The sequence below is a fragment of the Clupea harengus genome, chromosome 17 (genome assembly GCF_900700415.2).
Source record: "Clupea harengus chromosome 17, Ch_v2.0.2, whole genome shotgun sequence".
NCBI lineage: Eukaryota > Metazoa > Chordata > Actinopteri > Clupeiformes > Clupeidae > Clupea > Clupea harengus.
Window position 1 is genome coordinate 16,131,990 of NC_045168.1, and position 21,357 is coordinate 16,153,346.

The 21,357-nt window shown below is 42.4% G+C and overlaps 2 protein-coding genes across 2 annotated transcripts in view; one reads left to right on the forward strand and one right to left on the reverse strand.

Moving 5' to 3' along the window:
• Positions 1 to 772: 772 nt before the first annotated feature.
• LOC105903778 (alpha-2-macroglobulin-like) lies at positions 773 to 18,920 on the forward strand. The gene is given in 33 exon segments (XM_031584446.2): positions 773 to 909; positions 1,502 to 1,682; positions 2,281 to 2,446; positions 2,622 to 2,674; positions 3,125 to 3,145; positions 3,283 to 3,370; positions 3,373 to 3,426; positions 3,811 to 3,895; positions 4,925 to 5,027; positions 5,328 to 5,448; positions 5,743 to 5,852; positions 7,273 to 7,440; positions 7,681 to 7,899; positions 7,990 to 8,202; positions 8,336 to 8,485; positions 8,685 to 8,834; positions 9,019 to 9,128; positions 11,976 to 12,231; positions 14,048 to 14,174; positions 14,283 to 14,404; positions 14,651 to 14,702; positions 14,898 to 14,981; positions 15,079 to 15,255; positions 15,784 to 15,859; positions 16,116 to 16,272; positions 16,390 to 16,464; positions 16,651 to 16,801; positions 16,894 to 17,084; positions 17,195 to 17,628; positions 17,855 to 17,945; positions 18,028 to 18,096; positions 18,216 to 18,321; positions 18,456 to 18,920. Coding segments are annotated over 33 exon segments (4,284 nt in total). The 5' UTR covers positions 773 to 826; the 3' UTR covers positions 18,497 to 18,920.
• Positions 18,921 to 20,157: 1,237 nt separating this feature from the next.
• hepacama (hepatic and glial cell adhesion molecule a) overlaps positions 20,158 to 21,357 on the reverse strand; it is a 9,094-nt gene continuing 7,894 nt past the window's right edge. Inside the window, exons 7-8 of the mRNA XM_042710326.1 lie at positions 21,119 to 21,183; positions 20,158 to 20,561 (exon numbers count right to left, since the gene is read on the reverse strand). Of these exons, the coding sequence (XP_042566260.1) occupies positions 20,244 to 20,561; positions 21,119 to 21,183 (383 nt within the window). The 3' untranslated portion in view covers positions 20,158 to 20,243. The remainder of the gene's footprint in view (positions 20,562 to 21,118; positions 21,184 to 21,357) is intronic.

A 21,357-nucleotide genomic window follows, 5' to 3' on the forward strand; every position in this document is an offset into this window, starting at 1 on the left:
GAGGTGTATCTGTTGTTGGCTGTTGTTGTGCTACCCTGTAGATTCACTGATAGTAATGATTAATATCCACTGATCCTTGCACCTGTAACATCAATGCTTTCGGGGAGGAGGGAGAACAAGAGAGCTAGAGAGATCATGATTGGTACAGTAACTAACCAAACAGAAAAAAGACTAAATAACCCGCTGGACTTCACTGACATTTAGACCCTACATGTGGCTCTGTACATGTGGCTCTGTACATGTGGCGGAGAGAGGATCAGGCATATCGCCTGTATCAACACACCCACATACACAAACACATAGTCAGCAGACTAGTGGAATTAGATGTTCTTTATGTTAAGAAAGTGGCAAATGTCTGTGAAATACTGTAGGTTGAGTGTACAGAAGCTTCTTTTTGCATGAACCTGCAAATATTTGCTTGAAATGCAGTTTGCAAATGTAGCAGTTTCCTTTTTTTTTGTTTTTGGGGCTTTTGGCCTTTAATCAGATAGGACAGTGAAGGTTTGGACAGGAAATGAGATGGAGAGAAGAGGTGGGGAGTGGAATCGGGAAATGACAGCGGGTCGGAATCAAACCTGTGTTTCCGTGGGCGTTCAAGCCCGTATATGGTCGGGGATACTGCTTGCGCCACAGTGCCCCCCAAATGTAGCAGTTTCCTGAGTCACAAATGATATTGACATGATTTACCAGAAAGGAGAAGCAAATAGTCTAGCGGCAAGTTAATCATTCAACATAAGTAGAGGTCATCAGCCTGTTGGAATAAAAGTGTGTTTAGTGCAGAGCAGCAGCACTGTTGTGTGACTCTCTTCTCTGCAGGCTCAGTAGAATGGCCCTCGTCAGTCTCCTGATTGCTGGGGGGCTGCTGAGCTGCCTCTACTCTCTCTGCTCCTCCACAGGAACACCAGAGCCGTGAGTACAGCCTTCAGCACACAGCTCAGTCCTCTCACTACTCCTGCTGATGTAAATGACATCCGTTAGAGGGAGACTAACTAAATGAATCAGGTCATAAAGAGAAACACAGGACAAATTAGTGAAATATGACCTAATTTGTTTGCATACGCAAGCACAGACTTGGAAGTAGTGATTATATGAAATGTGTATGCTGACCAAATCACTGATAATATCACAACGAATTACAGTCATTTAAGTAGTATGGTGTAATATTGTATGTGTAATGTACTGTAATAATGTAAGATATTGAAGAGAAACAATAGGATGCTGATGATACACTATCATTATAAAATCAAAATGCTCTTAATCATGACTTGCTATCTTGGGAAGGTATTCCACGCTACTTATGAGAACTGCAAAATCAGGAGAGAAGGAAACCAGGAATTAAATTTGAGACCCTGTTAAGGACAGTGACAAAGATTGAGCGTTATTCTGTGTTCTGAATATCTCAAGTATTTATTTTTCATTTCATTAAATAAAGTGTTTTTTTTTTTTTTATAAATGGGGAGACTCTCCTGTAAACTAATGAAAAAGGTGCTCATCTCTCTAGGTCTTTCTTGGTGACCTTTCCTGCCCTGATAAGGTCAGAGTCAGAAGCCCAACTCTGTGCCAGCCTCCTTAGTCCAAATGAGACTCTGCTCATGTCCATATATCTGACTAATGGAGACGAGAAGAAGCTTCTTCACCAGGAAACATCAGACAAGGACTTTCACCGCTGTTTCCAGTTCCAGGTCAGTAGCTCACCTGTGTGTTCCAGACCCTCTACCGCTGAAACTAAACTATGGTGATTTCTAAGTCTACAGGTGGCACATTTTAATCACTGATAAATAATACATACTTTAAACATTTATTTAGTTATTATTAATTATACATACTTTGTCTCACGTCCACATTTACAAATGAGCCTCATTTCGTCAAACTGGCTGGGTTTCCATCCAACTCATTTGCATGTTTTAAGCGTATTCATGAAAATGTATGAAAACGCAGGATTATGATCGGTTCGGTTTCCGTCCACTGTGTTATGCAAATGAAACATGGATAATTAAGGGAGGAGTTGTGAACAGTTGTGGGATCAAAACGTAAGGTTGTCAGGGCAACTTTAACGTAAATACCTGATGAAATTGCAACAAATGATAATTAATGTGAATGAACCTGTTTCCATCAATTTGCATTGTAACCTATGTGAATTGAGAGTTAGTTATTATTCACATTAGACGATTTGATGCTAGTGTCCAGTCGGGATTTCTTATTTATCTGGTCAAAATGCAAGTTTTATGGAAACCCAGCTACTGGGCCCCCTGATCTAGTGTTTACACTGCTCTTTGACAGGCCCCTTCAGTGAGTGAAAACACTGTGCAGAAGATCAAAGTGGAGGTCAAAGGCCAAACATCCCACTGGACTAAAGAGAGTTCTGTTACGTTCAGACCAACACCTAACAAGACCTTCATCACCTTCATCCAAACCGATAAACCCATATACAACCCAGGCCAAACAGGTACGTCCAGGTGCTACACACACACACACACACACACCCAGCGCAGAGCTTTACTGCTTTTAGAAAAGAGTTGTGCAGATAAACGTATAGATTTATTTTACTGCAAGTGAACTTTCACTCCAAATGATTTCACCACCCAATGACGTGATGATTCTCACACTACGCTTACCCACAGTGCATTTCAGAGTGGTCACCATGGACACCAATTTCATTCCGCTCAGTGAAAAGGTGAGATATTTCTAGACTGCCATGTGTCCTAAGCCCAAACCTCCATGCTAGACCACACAGACAAGACCAGGGAAGGGATTAGTAGTTTTGAGTGTTAGGAAACGACAGAAAGAAGAAAGACATCAACTTCATGTTGAAACTGGAATTGATTTTGGTCTTTAACAGAGGCAATTGGGGTTTTGCTCTGAAGTGTAAATATTCCTGATGACTAGATGTGTCCATCATAAGGTTAACAGCTATAGCGTTTAGCCGTATGCTTAGTGTGCCTGTCTCCCATGCACAGACTCACAGTTACAGCTTTCAGCCCTGAAGCCAAAGAAATTCGTCTCAAATGTAAAAGTAAAAGTGGATTGTATGACCACACTGTCAATATAACTGACTGAACACAAACTGTTGGGTTCTGTCTCTTTGGTGCAGACAACTCATTAATGTGTCTTCTTGTTTTTACAGTACAACCTGGTGTCACTAGAGGTAAGAACGAAACCCTGTTGATCTTGTATAGTTTTCTCATTTTTATGTTCTAACCATGGAGACCTTATTTTAGTCTAAAATGTTAAGTTTTAGTTTTCCAAAAAGGCCATCAGTGTGTTCTCTCTGCCACTTCACAGGACAGCCGTCGCAACACCATTGGCCAGTGGCTTAATGTGACGTCACAGGGCAAGATAGTGCAGCTTTCTCACGTGTTAAACTCAGGCTGTGGGTAGATGGTGAACACAGCGACGTATTACATCAATTTCAAGTGAAAAAATATGGTATGTTTGTTTACTGCTTATATATGACCCAGACATATTCATGACATATTATAATGTTATAAAATAAATGTTTCATAATTTGTCCCCATAAAACATCTCAGACCTCAACTCTAGTGCCCTCTGCTGGACAAATCCTATATTGCACATGCATAAGTGCTCCATAAAGAAGCCTGTTGAGGTTGTGTTTAGTTATACAATAATATCAGAATGTGAAAACCTTCACTCCAGCCTTTTTTGTCAGTAATATTAGCCATTACCTTGTAGTGAAATTCCTCGTATTGCTCGTGGAAGTGCAGCCTACTTGTTTGCAAAGCACTTGAAGAATTGTGTCCATTGTGAAGCCATCTTCAGTTGTGCCTCTAAAGTAATGTCTCTTCTTCTTAGTGTTGCCCAAGTTTGACATTACGCTGAACACTCCAGAGAAGATCAGTGTTGGTGCAGAAGAGGTCAGATTGGTGGTGTGTGCAAAGTAAGTGACACAGTCGGCATGTGGACGTCTGTGAAAACATGACAAGGGGAAAAGTCCCCAATCAAAGCTGAATCCTAGTGTTTGAACTTCAGGTAAAGGAATTAATGAGCCACTGAATGAGACACTGTTTACTATATGTATGGTCTATAACAACAACAACAACAACAACATTATTAATAATAATAATAATAATAATAACAACAATAATAATAATCGGTTTTTCCTATTCTTTTGTTAAAATTCTACTAAAGTTGTGTGAATGGTGATACATTATGTCATTTTTGTGGTAAGTCATTGTGGGTCATGCAGCTGTTTGATGGCCACACATGTTTCTGCCCTGTAGAATTGTACCCAGTTCAGATGGCTCATCATTCTTATAAAACACTGAAGTCTAGCCTAGCAGGCCTAACATGAGACATGCTGAATATGGTGCTGAAAAAGAGATTTCAGTTCAGTGACCAGACTTCCTTATTTCGAGACCTAAAAAATGCGTCCGGCAGGGATTCGAAAATTGTCCGGGATTTTGGCTCGTCGGATATTTGTGTTTCTCTGGGTCTTTCACAAATTAGTTATTACGTCCTTACAAGTTTTGGAAAAGGTATGTCCCTTACGTGCCACCTTCTTGCGCGAGCTCTGACTGTAGAGAGAACTGTCATTGGTCCACCGCCTTCCCATTGTTGCCAGATGTATGATAATTATCCTCCAAATACGATCATTTTGAGCCTTTGGTACAATACTTCCCCATTTCCAATCTGGCAGCACTGAGCACTTTGCCGGCCCCAGTAGTTGCATTGTTTACAATAGTACATGACATCTGCATGTGAAAACTTCGTCAGGGGGGAGTGGGCGGGGTCATCTGCATGTGAAGTGTCTTCTTTTTCACAAACTCAAATCTGGTCACCCTAGTTGAGTGTGTGTTAAAATGTCTTCCTACCTTTGGCTGTGTGGTGCTTCTGTTCTAAAGGAGAGTCCAGAACTGTAGTGGAGTGCTGTCTTTGTGGCCTCTAAATGCCCTTCCCCTATTTCCAGGTACACATTTGGTCAGCCAGTACCAGGGAAGGCTTCCATGTCATTGTGTCGAGACGCTGACGAAACTGTTCCTCAAAAACCTTGTTCTGCTCCATCAGTAGAGGTAAGGGTGTTACTCAACACTAAGCTGGGGCTGTTCACTTCCTATATGTTAATGTTTTTGTCGAATGAACTCTACAAGACCAACCTGTTTAAGACTGAGGACACATTTATCACAGCTAAAGCTACAGTTAAAGTGCCTCCAGATTCTCAATAATGTATTTCCCTGTGGACTGTGTTTGTCACACGTGGTGTGATTTACACACATAAAACATTAAGCTGAGATGTAAACACTGAATGAGGCGCGTTCATGTGAAGTGTGTGTGTGTGTGTGTGTGTGTGTGTGTGTGTTTGAATCCCACAGATGGATGAGTCTGGTTGTGCCTCTCATGTCTTCATCATGTCAGTGTTTACACAACCTGACTTTGCTGAAAAACTGATGAACAGTTTCACATTCTCTGCCACAGTAACTGAGGAGGGAACAGGTGAGCCAAGGAGGCCATTTTAAAAAGTGTTTGTCCACCAAAGGTGCGCTTTCTTTTTTTTTTTTTAAGATTTGTTTATGGGCTTTTTAGCCTTTATTTGGATAGGACAGTGAAGTATTTTTGACAGGAAGTGAGGAGGAGTGAAGAGGTGGGGAGAAAATCGAGAAACAACAGCAGGCCGGAATCGAACCTGTGTCCCCGCGGGCATTGTAGCACATAAATAGGGGGCTTATTGGCTCGTTCCACAGTGCCCCCCAAAGGTGTGCTTTCTACATGAGTCTATTTCTTCTTCAGGTATCAGTCGATCAGAGAGCAAAGACATACGGTTGGACTTCACCCTTGGGAAACTCACATTTGTTGATACACCAGATGTGATTGAGGAAGGGGCAGTTATGGAGGGCAAGGTAATGAAAATATACCTAATATGCATACATAAACATATGTTTTTGTTCAGATCATTCTACAATAACCACAAAAAGAGACACTTTCGGACCGTTGGAGGGGGGGGGGGGGGGGTTATTCAGATAATTCTAGAATAAACACAAAAAGAAAAGCGTTGTTCAGTCTCTTGCCAAGGTGTCCTCCTCACTATGAGGGGGAAATCTCCACCGCCACACACAGTAGTTCCCTCACAGGAAATCACATCAATATAAAGATTTATGCTCAAATTCTACAGGCTGTTTAAGTCTTCTGTCAGGACGGGCGTGGTGTTTATTTTCCTTATTAGTTTATTCAGGTTAGAAACACAAACACAGAAAACCATATAATATCCTTCCTCTTAGTCTGTAAAGTGAGTGCCCTTCTAGGAGACCGAGAGATACCCCTTCCATACCCACACACTTTTCGGGTGTGTATTATCTGATGAACCCCTCCAGGGCCGCACTGCCAGTTCAATGACACACACACTCACACATATGCATATCGGGCAGACAAGAGACAAGCCCAGGCTCACCCCCATCTTAGAGGTCGAGAGAGAGCCCGGGCTCACTCCCAGACTGCAGCAGACCAGAGAGAAGGAAAGATAAACCCAAGGTTTATGTAGATTGAAGTTAGTGTTTCTCTGACGCCAAAGCACTATGTCAGCACAGTTTCCCACGTCCGAGGTCATCTTGCTATGCATTTTGCAACTTAATGCATCAGCAAGGCAGAAAAGAAGGACTGCTAGTTCTTCTCATCAGCCCTCGCTTACACACAGACAGAAGGTACACTTTTAAGCACACATACACACTTAGAAATGTCAGCACTTAAGAATCAAAGACATACAGAGACAGAAACGTCAAGTTTTAGCTCACAAATGTTAGCCTTTCTCACAGTAAGGACCCAATCGCATACCAAGGTGCAACAAACACTTGTGGATTTATTTCCTTCAAAAAGAGAACACGCAAAAGATCCAAAAAAAAGGCAAAACAGAATTCCAAAGGCAAAAACACAGATCAAAGAACAGAAAATCTAATATGATACCAGGTACACGGAACTCGAAAAAATGCAGGATACTGGCATAGCATCTCGCAGACAAACGATTACAATCCGACAGGGGACTACAGAAAGACTGAACTTATATAGAAGGGGGAACAGAGACAAGACACAGGTGAAACAAACAATGGGAATTAACAAGACACAGGAGGAACAAATCAGGCAAACAATCAGGGAGATGATAGGGAGCAGGTGAGGGAGAAAAAGGCCGGGAAGCGGCAGAGGGCGGAGTCTCCTGACAATGACAGAGCGCACATGGCCTGACAACACAAACACAACAAGCACATGACGAAAGTGCATATTATTTACCTCTATGTCGAACCCTTGTGTTTGTTGTTGTGTTTGTGACAGATCAAAGCGATCCATTACAATAACACGGGCATAGCTGACAGGACCATCCATCTATTTAAAGGTCCGACGTGGAGCGCAGAACTCTTACTGAACCTGACCACAGACTCTGATGGAGTGGCCCAGTTCTCTCTCAACACGACTACTTTCACAGGAGACTTTGAGCTCATCGTAAGCTGAGTTTGTGTGTGTGTATATATATATATATATCTCTCTCACACACACACACACACACACACACACACAGGAGACTTGGCCCTGTGTTAACATTATATCATCTTTGGCAAATCAGCACACACACACACACACACACACACACACTTTAGTTACCCCTTGTGTTGTGCTGGTTCCAGTGATCCAGTGCATCATATGCTTTTCCATCCCATCACTAATGGCACTCTTCCTCTCCAGGCCAGCCTCTATACAGACATCAATACATACAGACCGTATAATACCCCACACTATGACTCCGCATCAAAGTCTGTGTCCAGACTGAGACCTTCATCCAGCTCTGTGACTATAAAGGCTATAGATGAGCCTCTTCAGTGTGACAAAGACACACCCATCAGCATTAAGTACACCTTCACTGGGGAGACATTCAACACAGACTCTGTGGATATCATTTATATGGTACGTGGATCACAGATTACATTATGGCCATTACAATCATTAAAGCACCTGCTGTGGTAAGACGAGGCTGAGTTTCCTTGTGTGTTGCAGGTTTTATCCAAAGGAGAGATTGTTCACCATGGCTTCACTGAGGCTTCAGTGAAGGCTTCCCAACCGGTCATTATGGGTGAGGTGTCCTTCAAGCTGTCTGTCAGTCCTGGGATGGCCCCCTCAGTGCAGGTTCTGGCCTACTGTGTCTTACCCAGTGAGACGCTCCTGGCTGAGAGCAGAACCTTCTCAACTGAGAAGTGCTTCAGAAACAAGGTGCCTCAACACAGCCTGTTACAGGGAACATCATTACATCAGGGAATTCATCTGATATAATGAAATATGATTATCCTTCCTGATTCTTTCAAACAAACAGCAAACTGTCCCTGATTTGTGTTCTGCATTGCAGGTGTCGCTGCAGTTCTCTCCCCCTAAAGCGGTTCCTGGAGAGAAGAGCTCGCTGCAGCTGTCAGCTCAGCCTGGCTCTCTGTGTGGCCTCAGTGCTGTGGATCAGAGCATCTTAATCCTGGAACCAGGGAAGCGCCTGGATGCCCAGAAGGTTACTATAGCAACACTGAAGATTAGCACAATAACACTTTATTTTTTAATGTGGTGTTACATGTTATTATTAAATATATTGAGTACTGTCATATTTATAATGTGGTGTTACATGTTATTATTAAATATATTGAGTACTCTCATGTTTATAATGTGGTGTTACATGTAATTATTAAATGGTGTTGTCTCTACTATTCCAGGTATTTGGATTATTACCACCGGCCTGGGAAATTCAAGATGATTATTACCCTAATTATGAAGATTGCCTTGAAGTGAGACCCAGGCGCTCCTCTGTGCCGTACTTCACACGCTTCCCATCACGTCATCCTCAGGTCTTTGCCGTTTTCAAGGTAACAAATAAACAAACAAAGAAATAAAAATCATATCATATAATGAATAGTCGTCAATGTGTTATAGTTATGTGTTTATTCAGTGTTCAGATTATCTATCTATCTTTCTATTTATCCATCCATCCATCCATCCATCCATCCATCCATATAACTAAGAATCCATCTGCTTCTGTGTCTGCCTTAGAAACTGGGACTGAAGACTGCAAGTAATCTGATCCTACCTAAGTGCTTTCGGTATAATTGGGAGACATACCTCGAGGAACCCAGAGAGGGTATGAGCACCCTCAAGGAAATGTAAACATTGTATGAAACAATTGTCTCTGGTCACTGGGTGTGGGCTATAGGCTCTCTGGTCATTGGGTGTGGGCTATAGGCTCTCTGGTCACTGGGGGAGAGATATTACAGACCACACAGTGAGATTATGTAGAAATGCCTTTGGGTATATTGGTCATCAGACCATTGTAATGTCAAAAACAGAGTTTGAAATTGATCTTCATATAATTTGAAACATTCTTGGACACAATTCCGGGGACTAAATTATATTGTGTTAAAAGCCATATAAGATGACAACTAACTGGTAAATCCTGTTCTTCTTTACTGAAAGTGTAATCTCACCCAAAGCTATTACAGTGTTGGATCATCTTGCCTGTTTCATCTCTAAATTTGCATTACAATATTAATCAATAGGCAAATATTGTACTACTGTAATATATCGTATCTACAATATTCATCAATAGGCAAATATCCACATGCTGACTGTCACTTACTTTGCACACACCACCAATCTGACCTCTTCTGCACCAACACTGATCTTCTCTGGAGTGTTCAGCGTAATGTCAAACTTGGGCAACACTAAGAAGAAAAGACATTACTTTAGAGGCACAACTGAAGATGGCCTCACAATGGACACAATTCTTCAAATGCTTTGCAAACGAGTAGGCTGCACTTCCAAGTTCAATAGGAGGAATTTCAGTACAAGGTAATGGCTAATATTACTGACAAAAAAGGCTGGAGTGATGGTTTTCACATTCTGATATTATTTATAACTAAACACAACCTCAACAGGCTTCTTTATAGAGCACTATGCATGTGCAATATAGGATTTGTCCAGCAGAGAGCACTAGAGTGGAGGTTTGAGATGTTTTATGGGGACAAATTATGAAAGCTTTTATATTATAACATTATAGTATGTCATAAATATATCTGGATCATGTATAAGCAGTAAACAAACGTACCATATTTTTTCACTTGAAATTGATGTGATACCATTCTGTGTTTACCATCTACCTTCAGCCTGTATTCGCCCTGCGGAGCCTCTGAGTTTAACACGTGCGAGAGCTGCACTATCTTGCTCTGTGACGTCACATTAAGCCACTGGCCAATGGTGTTGCGACGGCTGTCCTGTGAAGTGGCAGAGAGAACACACTGATAGCCTTTTTGGAAAACTAAACATTATAAAACTAAAATTAGGAATCCATGGTTAGAAAGTCAAAATGAGAAAACTATACAACATCAACAGGGTTTTGTTCTTACCACTAGTGACACCAGGTTGTATTGTAAAAACAAGAAGACACATTAATGAGTTGTCTGCATCTTGGTTTCCAAGAGACAGAAACCAAAAGTTTGTGTTCAGTCAGTTATACTGACAGTGTGGTCATACAAGCCACTTTTAATTTTACATTTGAGCCGAATTTCTTTGACTTCAGGTCTGAAAGCTGTAACTGTGAGTCTGTGCATGGGAGACAGGCACACTAAGCATACGGCTAAACGCTTGACGCTTTTTCTTTCTTCTTTCTGTCGTTTCCTAACACTCAAAGCTACTAATCCCTTCCCTGCTCTTGTCTGTGTGGAGGTTTGGGGTTAGGACACATGGCAGTTTAGAAATATCTCACCTTTTCACTGAGCGGAATGAAATCAGTGTCCATGGTGACCACTCTGAATGCACTGTGGGTAAGCGTAGTGTGAGAATCACCACATCATTTGCAGAAATATAATTCTATAGGTTTATCTGCACAACACTTTTCTAAAAGCAGTAAAACTCTGTGCTGGGTGTGTGTGTGTGTGTAGCACCTGGACGTACCTGTTTGGCCTGTGTTGTATATGGGTTTATCGGTCTGGATGAAGGTGATGGGAGCAGGTTTTGGAATGAACGTAACAGAACTCTCTGAAGTCCAGTGAGATGTTTGGCCTTTGACCTCCACTTTGATCTTCTGCACAGTGTTTTCACTCACTGAAGGGGCCTGTCAAAGAGCAGTGTAAACACTAGATCAGGGGGCCCAGTAGCTGGGTTTCCATACAAATTTGTACGTGTATTTTGATCATAGAAATAAGAAATCTCACCCAAAGCTATTACAGTGTTGGATCATCTTGCCTGTTTCATCTCTAAATTTGCATTACAATATTAATCAATAGGCAAATATTGTACTACTGTAATATATCGTATCTACAATATTCATCAATAGGCAAATATTGTACTACTGTAATATATCGTATCTACAATATTCATCAATAGGCAAATATTGTACTACTGTAATATATCGTATATACAATATTCATCAATAGACAAATATTTTACAACTGTAATATATCGTATCTACAATATTCATTAATAGGCAAATATTGTACTACTGTAATATAACACATCTAGAATATTCATCAATGGGCAAATATTGTACTACTGTAATATATCGTATCTACCATATTAATCAATAGGCAAATATTGTACTACTGTAATATATCGTATCTACAATATTCATCAATAGGCAAATATTGTACTACTGTAATAAGTATATTGTACTACTGTAATATATCGTATCTACAATATTCATCAATAGGCAAATATTGTACTATTGTAATATATCGTATCTACAATATTCATCATGGCTGGTTTGAGCTGAACTAGAACCACTGACAGCACTGGCATAAAAGACAAGAGCAGGCTTTGGACAGAGTTGTGAGTTTGGCATCATGTATTTTTAAATGCTGACAAAACTCAAACCTTACAAAAGCATACAATGGATATAAAACAAGAATGTTGGAGGTCTGTGGTGTGTTATGAATGGAATATTGGGAATATTCTAGAATGCCATTTGAAACACATGGCATCATGCTAACCTGTAGTTATAGTGCCCAACCCCTTAGCCATTGTTCTGACATGTGGTCTCTTCACAGAGAGTCTGGAGAAGCACAAGTCCCTCTCACTGTCCCTGACACCATCACCACCTGGGAGACTGAGGCTTTCTGCCTGTCCCCCCAGGGCTTTGGTCTGGCCCCACCAGTTCAGCTCACAGTTTTCCAGCCCTTCTTCCTGGAGCTCTCCCTGCCATACTCCATCATCCGTGGAGAGACCTTTGAGCTCAAAGCAACAGTTTTCAACTACCTACCAAAGTGCATCATGGTATTACACTGAACCATATTCTGATCATAATCTGATTTCAATGAAGCAAGATCCAGCCATCAAAAATTGCCTGGATAATTAAATGCATTCATGTTCATAACTATCAATAGATTAGGCCTATAAACTGATTGAATGGTAGTATCTGCTAAAGCTTATTGAATGCAAGTGTATGTTAAAGGCTCAAGCTAATTGAATGCTAGTTTATTTTGTAAGCTAAAGATAAAGCTAATAGAATCAGAATCAGAATCAGGTTTTATTGGCCAAGTAAGTTTTCACAAACAAGGAATTTGACTTGGTAAAGTGGCTCTCAGTGTGCTTACACAAAATATACACAATACAAAACAAACAGTCTAAGAAGTTTAAGAAAGTATATACAAGGCGGAATGGCTATATACAGTAGCTGTGAAATGTTACACAACAATAGTGCAAAGTAGAAAGTGGAGAGTGCAAGAAGTGCAGGGATAAATATATATGCTACAGTGGGTTAGCTGTTCAGTAGTGAAACAGCGAGGGGGAAGAAACTGTTTTTGTGTCTGGAGGTTTTGGTGAACAGTGATCTGCAGCGTCTACCAGAGTGGAGGAGTTTGAATAGTTTGTGTCCGGGGTGTGAGGGGTCTGCAGTGATTTTTCCTGCCCATTTCCTGACTCTGGAGGTGAACAGGTCTTGGATGGTGGGCAGGTTGGCACCAATAATCATTTCTGCAGACCTGACTGTCCGTTGGAGTCTGTTCTTATCCAGTTTGGTGGCCGATCCAAACCAGACAGTGATTGAAGTGCACAGAAAAGACTCTATTACTGCGGTGTAGAACATGATCAGCAGCTCCTGAGGCAGGTTGTACTTCCTAAGCTGGCGCAGGAAGTACATCCTCTGCTGGGCCTTCTTGATGATTGATGAATGCTAGTGTATGTTGTTAGCCAAAGCTGATTGAATGCTAGTGTATGTTGTAAGCCAAAGCTGATTGAATGCTAGTGTATGTTGTAGGCTAAAGCTAAAGCTTATTGAATGCTAGTGTAAGCTAAAGCTAAAGCTAAAGCTGATGGAATGCTAGTTTATATTGTAAGCTAAAGCTAAAGCTGATTGAATGCTAGTTTATATTGTAAGCTAAAGCTAAAGCTGATTGAATGCTAGTTTATATTGTAAGCTAAAGCTGATGGAATGCTAGTTTATATTGTAAGCTAAAGCTAAAGCTGATTGAATGCTAGTGTATGTTGTATGCCAAAGCTGATTGAATGCTAGTGTAAGCTAAAGCTAAAGCTGATTGAATGCTAGTTTATATTGTAAGCTAAAGCTAAAGCTGATTGAATGCTAGTTTATATTGTAAGCTAAAGCTGATGGAATGCTAGTTTATATTGTAAGCTAAAGCTAAAGCTGATTGAATGCTAGTGTATGTTGTATGCCAAAGCTGATTGAATGCTAGTGTAAGCTAAAGCTAAAGCTGATGGAATGCTAGTTTATATTGTAAGCTAAAGCTAAAGCTGATTGAATGCTAGTTTATATTGTAAGCTAAAGCTGATTGAATGCTAGTTTATATTGTAAGCTAAAGCTTATTGAATGCTAGTATATGTTGTAAGCTAAAGCTAAAGCTGATTGAATGCTAGTTTATATTGTAAGCTAACGCTGATTGAATGCTAGTTTATATTGTAAGCTAAAGCTGATTAAATGCTACTGTATGTTGTAAGCTAAAGCTGATGGAATGCTAGTGCATGTTGTTAGCTAAAGCTGATTGAATGTATGTTGTAAGCTAAAGCTGATTGAATTCTAGTGTATGTTCGCTGTGGCTTTGAGTGTGTGTTAAACATGAACCCTCTCTGGTAGGTTACAGCGACTCCAGCCCCTTCATCAGACTTCACTCTGACCCCCTCCTCTGATGGCCAGTACTCCTCCTGTCTGTGTGCAAATGGCAGGAAGACCTTCAAATGGACACTGGTGCCCTCTGTGCTCGGTGAGTGTACACACTGCAGGAACCTGTTGAGTTTAAGGACAAGGGGGTAACTTTAATAGACACTAATGCAGCTGAACTGAATGTAACATTGGACAACTTGCCTGGCAGGAGAGGTGCAGGTGACTGTGAGTGCTGCAGCTGAGCAGTCCCAGACTGGGTGTGGCAATGAGGTGGTGACTGTCCCAGAGAGAGGCCGCATAGACACAGTCACACGCTCCCTCAGGGTGAAGGTAGGTGTGCCATGAATCCTGATCTAATATTGCATTCTCCAGAAGACCAATCACAGTAGAGGATTTGTAGAATGTTCAGAGAAGTGCCTTCTCTGTTGCACAGAGTACACCTTAAGCCAAAAAAATGGGAAATTATTAATATACTGAGGTGCACACCCCTCTCCACACACACACAAACACACACACACACACACACACACACACACACACACACACTTGTAACGTTTCTAACTTTTCTCTTCTAAGGCTGAAGGAACCGAGAAGACTGAAAGTTTCAGTTGGCTCTTATGTCCAAAGGGTGAATTTCTATCTTCTCTTTCTATAGTTCCTTGTCTCTCTATCCATAGTTTATGAATTTTTGTAATAGATTATTGTTTTGTAACAAGCAAATTGTTGCTATTCTTGCACACATGAAATGCATTCATAATTGTATTTGCCTCAACCTGTCCACATTCATCTTGTTCTGCAGCTCAGTTTCATGTTGTTTCCACAGGGGGCGCTCTAACAGAGAAGGTGGAGCTGAAACTCCCAGAGGCTATAGTGAAGGGATCAACCAGAGCTTCAGTTTCTGTGCTGGGTACATCTTCATATAAGCAATCTGAGTAATAATGGTAAACATTCGGTAACTAAGGCATATCTTGTTATCTGTTTCTGATATACACTTTGTCTCGTAGGAGACGTCCTGGGTCGTGCTCTGAAGAACATTGGCAGTCTCCTCCAGATGCCATATGGTTGTGGGGAGCAAAATATGGCCATCCTCTCCCCCAATATCTACATTCTGCAGTACCTACAGAACACTGGCCAGCTCACTGCAGACATCAGGGAGAGGGCCACCAATTTTCTTAAAAATGGTGAGAAGTTATTTTGCTATCCAGTTAAATTCCTCAGTGTCTAGTGGGAGACGGTGTGAACCCCCTTGGACATTCTATAGCTGTTGGACTATAGCTCTGGCTGGGTACTTGACCAGTCGGCTTAAAACTTTGGGACGTGGATAGGGTATGAAACCTACTGTGTACATCCCATAATTTCCCATATTCTCATTGGTTGAAATGCCAGTTCTTCACACTACAGGCCTCACTGCTAAGCTTGTTTTGGTAGACATTGTAATATTCCACCAAGTGGTCACTGACTGCAGCACCAATGGGGATCCTTGTTCAGGCACATGGACAGGTGTGGGTGGGGTTGTCTTTGCTGGTGGATGTTGGGCTACTCTGATGCAGCTCTCCCACAGATACAGGACTATTGTGATGTACATCAGTGATGCACATCGCCACCTGGTGGTCATTCAGTGTCATATAATGGCACACTTTTGACATCCATAGCCATAGTTTAATGTACAATAATAACACAATCACCTGTGATACAAATACTACCTACAGGATACCAGAGGCAGCTGAACTACAAGCACAGTGATGGAGCCTACAGCACGTTTGGCGAAGGGGAGGGAAACACATGGTGAGTTGACCCCAAGACGTGCAGTCAAGTCTATGGCAAAGGAACACAATGAGGATTGAGCACTGAGGATAGTTTAGCTACATTTAAAATAGAACGGTGAAACTCAAACAGTAAGTAACAAGGGCACACATGTCCAAACAAACAATCTACTACGATAATGATAAAACCGTAAAATAGCTAATCTTTTTAGTAGTATGAAATGGGTTATAATCTGGAAAACTTTCATTGACGATATTGTTTTTCTCTCTTCCTCCAGGCTGACTGCTTTTGTGTTGAGGTCCTTTGGTAAAGCAAAGTCCTTCATCTACATTGACCCACACATTATTGCATCTGCCAAGGCTTGGCTTGAAGGAAAAATTAGACCAGATGGTGTTTTCCATATGCAAGGAAAACTTTTCAACAACAGAATGAAGGTACACATGTGGTGATGCATTGGTTGATAACATAGTGTAACAGGGCTTTGTCTGTTTTGGGATGGATGTGAGTTTCATGTTTCCATGTTTTTATCGGCTTTTGTCCTTGTGTTCTAGGGAGGTGTAAACGATGATGTAACAATAACTGCTTATATCACTGCATCAATGCTGGAGCTGAACATGTCTGTTACGGTGGGGAAACTCATCACTCTGGTTAACTGAGACAAACCACCTCAAATCTATGAGGTCTCATTCAGACAGTTTACTGTTGTGTCATACTATTGAATTTACAGTCATATTCAGAGAATAACAGAATAGAAGTGTTGCCTTGTAGGATATGCATGTAGGAACAGCATGAGAAAATCATATTTTTTCCAGGCAAAAACACTGAAGTTTCTAAAGTCCTCCATCAGTGACCTCTCCAACACCTACTCCACTGCTCTACTGGCCTACACCTTCAGTCTTGCTGGAGAAGAGGACATCCGAGCTCAGCTTCTCAAACACTTGGACAGTGTAGCAACCTCTGATGGTAGGAAGCAATTTACAGTGTGCCTGAAGAGACGCAGATAAGCCAACGCTTCAACCTGCGGCCTTTATCTCATGTGGCTCATGTCTTCTCAGGGAGTCTCCTGCACTGGTCTCAGTCCTCATCAGAGCGAGCTGATTCCCTGGCGGTGGAGACGAGCTCTTATGTGCTGTTAGCTGTTCTCACTAAAACCACACTGACTGCTGCTGACTTAGGGTATGCTGCCAGGATTGTCAACTGGCTGGTGAAGCAGCAAAATCCATATGGAGGCTTCTCTTCCACACAGGTGATCCACAAACACTTCCTTTTGAAACGTGTTATTTGTGTTGCTGTGTCTGGGCTTTTGTCCAGCTTCTGTATTTGCCCACACTGAGGGTTGAGTGTGTGTTCTCTCAGGACACGGTGGTGGCACTGCAGGCTCTGGCTCTGTACGCCACCAATGTCTTCAGCCCACATGGATCCAGCACAGTGACAGTGCAGTCAGCAGGTGGGGACAAACACCAGTTTGACGTGAACCAGCACAACACATTACTGTACCAGGAGAGGGCGCTGCAGGACGTTCCTGGGAAGTACAGCGTAGAAGTCAAGGGCTCTGCATGTGCTTCTGTGGTGGGTCAGTCTGAAAGTTCACTTCTACTTTGTTCTAGACATTCTGTTAGGGCTATTTATTCATGTCTAAATCCTCTTCTGTACCAGATGGCTCTTTTCTACAACATCCCCACTTCCACTGAGCACTCAACCTTGAGCATTAAGACTCAAGCCAAGCCTCTGACTGAGGGAGAGTGCAACAAGGCCAATGGACAGGCCTTCAACTTAGACATAACAGTCCAGTACGTAACCCCATGTAGAGTTCAATCCCTACAAGTAAGATAAGTAATCACAGGAAAGGCAGGATGAAGGAAAGCTCATGTAGTGTCTCTCGTCTGTCTGAAACAACAGCACTGATGTCTTGGGTAACCACGAGAGTTTCCATGTTACCTCGTGTAGTTCTCACATGCTGCCTTTTCCTTTTAAAGATGACTTGATTGAGACAAATATTCATCCTTGCTTTTGCAGGTATGATGGACCACAGGAGAGCACCAACATGGCTATAATAGATGTGAAAATGTTATCTGGTTTCACACCTGACTCTGCCTCTCTTAAAAGGGTAAGTTGTCCATCCTAAGTCTGTGTTAGTCAGTGAATCATCATCTATCATAATGGTACTGATGAAGGTTCTGTCTTAACAGCTACAGGGCAGCAAACTTGTGGACCGAGTCGATAAGAAAGATGACCACATCCTTGTGTATCTGTCAGAGGTGAGAAATAAACCACTTGGATTCAGAATCACTTTCCTCACAGGTTTACCTAAAATGTCACACTTGTCTCCACACCTGCTCTACGTCGATCTGATGTGCTTCTACTTGTGTTGTATCAGGTTCCGAAGGGTTTTCCTGTCTCCTACCACCTGACCATCCGACAGGATCTCCCAGTGAACAACCTGAAGCCAGCAGTGGTCAAGGTGTACGACTACTACCAGACCAGTAAGACTCCCTTAAAAACCAGAGTTACATGTAAATACCTATGGAAGATAGTGTTGTTTGCATCTACCTGACCATGAATCTCTCTCTCTCTCTCTCTCTCTCTCTCTCTCTCTCTCTCTCTCTCTCTCTCTCAGGTGACCAAGCTGAGGCAGAGTACTCCTCCCCTTGTGCATGAGAAGGTGTCCTGATGTATTGTGTGTGTGTGAACGTTGTTTTGTTTTTTCATCAAAGACAACTAAAGAGACAGGACTTCAAATGGAAATTACATTTCATAAAAAAAATCTGTGTGAATAAATGACACGATTATGATGATTTTATGAGACAAATATGTTGACAGTATTTCCTTCATCATATCATATTTCAGAGTCATTATAATACTCCCTAATGAACCAGTGTTGCATACGCACATAAGAGATACAGAGGGGTTTGTAACTTCCTGACCAATGAAATGTCTCCATCAGGTGACCGAGCTGAGGCAGAGTACTCCTCCCCTTGTGCAGGTCAGATGCTCTACTGAGTACGCTTAAGGCATGCATATATAATGGATGTGGCGATATTATTATGAATATGTGTGTGTGTGTATTTTTGTTTTATAACCCAGGAGAAAGCTGAGGAGAGAGAATTCAAGAAGTTTTGAATGAATTTGAATAAATGTGTGAATAGTAAAGAAACTCTTTCTCACATCGGCGACCATTTCAAAAGTATCATGAGAGGAATGTGTTTTTTAGACTTATCTAACCTAAAACCCCACACTCTCATGAAAGGTCACAGTAGATATCTGCTATAATATAATATAATATTAAAATATAGAATATTATTCAAGAAGATATAGAATAATCACAGGCCACAGGATGTAAGATTGTTATCCACCACCAGAGAGGCGGATGTGCACTATATCAAGCTTTACAGATGGACCAGCGACCTCTAGTGGAGGTAAACAGCACAGCTAGTGATAACCTCACAATGTACATAACACATAATTATGGACAAAATCTGTTTTAATGTAAATATTGGTCTTTTATTCTTTACATTGTCTATCATTAGAAAGTGAACTAGTGTAAAGGGGACCTGAGATCTAAAGGAAAATGCCTCTAAGCAGAGGAAAGACTGAAACATTATTCCACAGAATGCCACATATTTACAGATTAGGTATGTACACGTCAAACCGGTCACGGCTCTGCCATAAACTTTTTACAAATCTCATTTCAATCCATTTCAGCGAGCTACGGTGGCCCGGAGGGTGGCCCGGGGCGCGGCCTCTATCTGTACGTGTGCCCTTGGGGTCCATAAGGGCTTCAAAAGGCTTCTTTACATTTCACTGAATGGACTGCAGGTGGACTCTTTTCAAATGTGCAATCCAGTGTGTGTGCCTGTGGGTGTGTGTGTGTGTGTGTGTGTGTGTGTGTGTGTGTGTGTGTGTGTGTGTGTGTGTGTGTGTGTGTGTGTGTGTGTGTGTGTGTGTGTGTGTGTGTGTGTGCCTGTGTGTGTGTGTGTGCCTGTGGGTGAAATTAAATTAGGTTAAACATTAATAAACATTCCAGAAGAACCAACCCCCCCCCCCCCCCCCAAGAAAAGCAACACTCCAATCTGCAGCCTCGGTGTGTGTGTGTGTGTGTGCCATGTTCTGAGGGGGGGGGGGGGGGGTATATGTGTGTGTGTGGAATGTTCTGGGGGGGGGGGGTGTTTACAAGTTTGTGTGGCATGTTCTGTGGGGGGGGGTGTTTATATGTGTGTGCCATGTTCTGAGGGTGTGTGTGTGTGTATCATGTTCTGAAGGGGGGGTATATGTGTATGTGTGTCATGTTCTGAGGGTGTGTGTGTGTGTATCATGTTCTGAAGGGGGGGGGGGTTATATGTGTATGTGTGTCATGTTCTGAGGGGTGGCGGTTGTTTACATGTATGTGTGTTTGGCATATTCATGCTTATACGTGGTTGTGGGCGGTGGGGTCTGGGGTGTCGAGGGGTTCTTCTGTGTGCTGGGGTGGGGGTGTAACCACAGCGGAGCGGAGTTTGCGACCCGTTCCTCTGAGCTCGGGGGGCGAGCCAGGAGCCGAGGGGGGGTTGCTGTGGGGGGGAGGAGAAGGGGAGGGCACAGGGGTGCGGGGGTACTTCCGGGTGGACTGGGGCAAGGACTCGGGAACCTGAGAGGGGGGAGGGAGGGTGCCGTGGTAACCAGCGGGACTGGACGGGTCACAGGGGTGCACGGCACAGCTGGTGTCCACCTCGTCCTCGGGGTAATCCTACACAGGAAATGACATCGGCAACGCTTTTAAAACTGAGACGGGAGAATGCCAAAAACAGACAATAGGTTACTTCTAGAACAAAACACAATATATATATGTATATGTGCATGTGTCTGTGTGTGCTCTATGAGTAGACATGTTACAGTGAGTAGACATGTTATGGTGAATAGACCCATACACGGCTCTATGAGTAGACATGTTATGGTGAGTAGACATGTTATGGTGAATAGACCCATACACGGCTCTATGAGTAGACATGTTACGGTGAATAGACATGTTACGTGAATAGACTCATACACGGCTCTATGAATAGACATGTTACGATGAGTAGACTCATACACGGCTCTATGAGTAGACATGTTACGGTGAGTAGACTCATACACGGCTCTATGAGTAGACATGTTACGGTGAGTAGACTCTACACGGCTCTATGAGTAGACATGTTACGGTGAGTAGACTCCTACACGGCTCTATGAGTAGACATGTTACGGTGAGTAGACTCCTACACGGCTCTATGAGTAGACATGTTACGGTGATGAGAAGCTGAAACTCACCGACTCGTTGAGGACGTACAGGGCCATGGGCTTCCTCCGCTCACTCCTCCTGGGAACCACGTCCACTGCAAAGTAGAAGACTTTACACAGGGAAGTTCATCTTCCGCTGGAGCTCATATGCTGGGTCTGTCACACTCTGTGTACAAGTGTGTGTTTGTGGGAGGGGGGGGGGGGGGATATGTGTGGCTGTAAGTGTATGTCTGTGTAGGTGTGGGGTGTGGCTGTAAGTGTATGTCTGT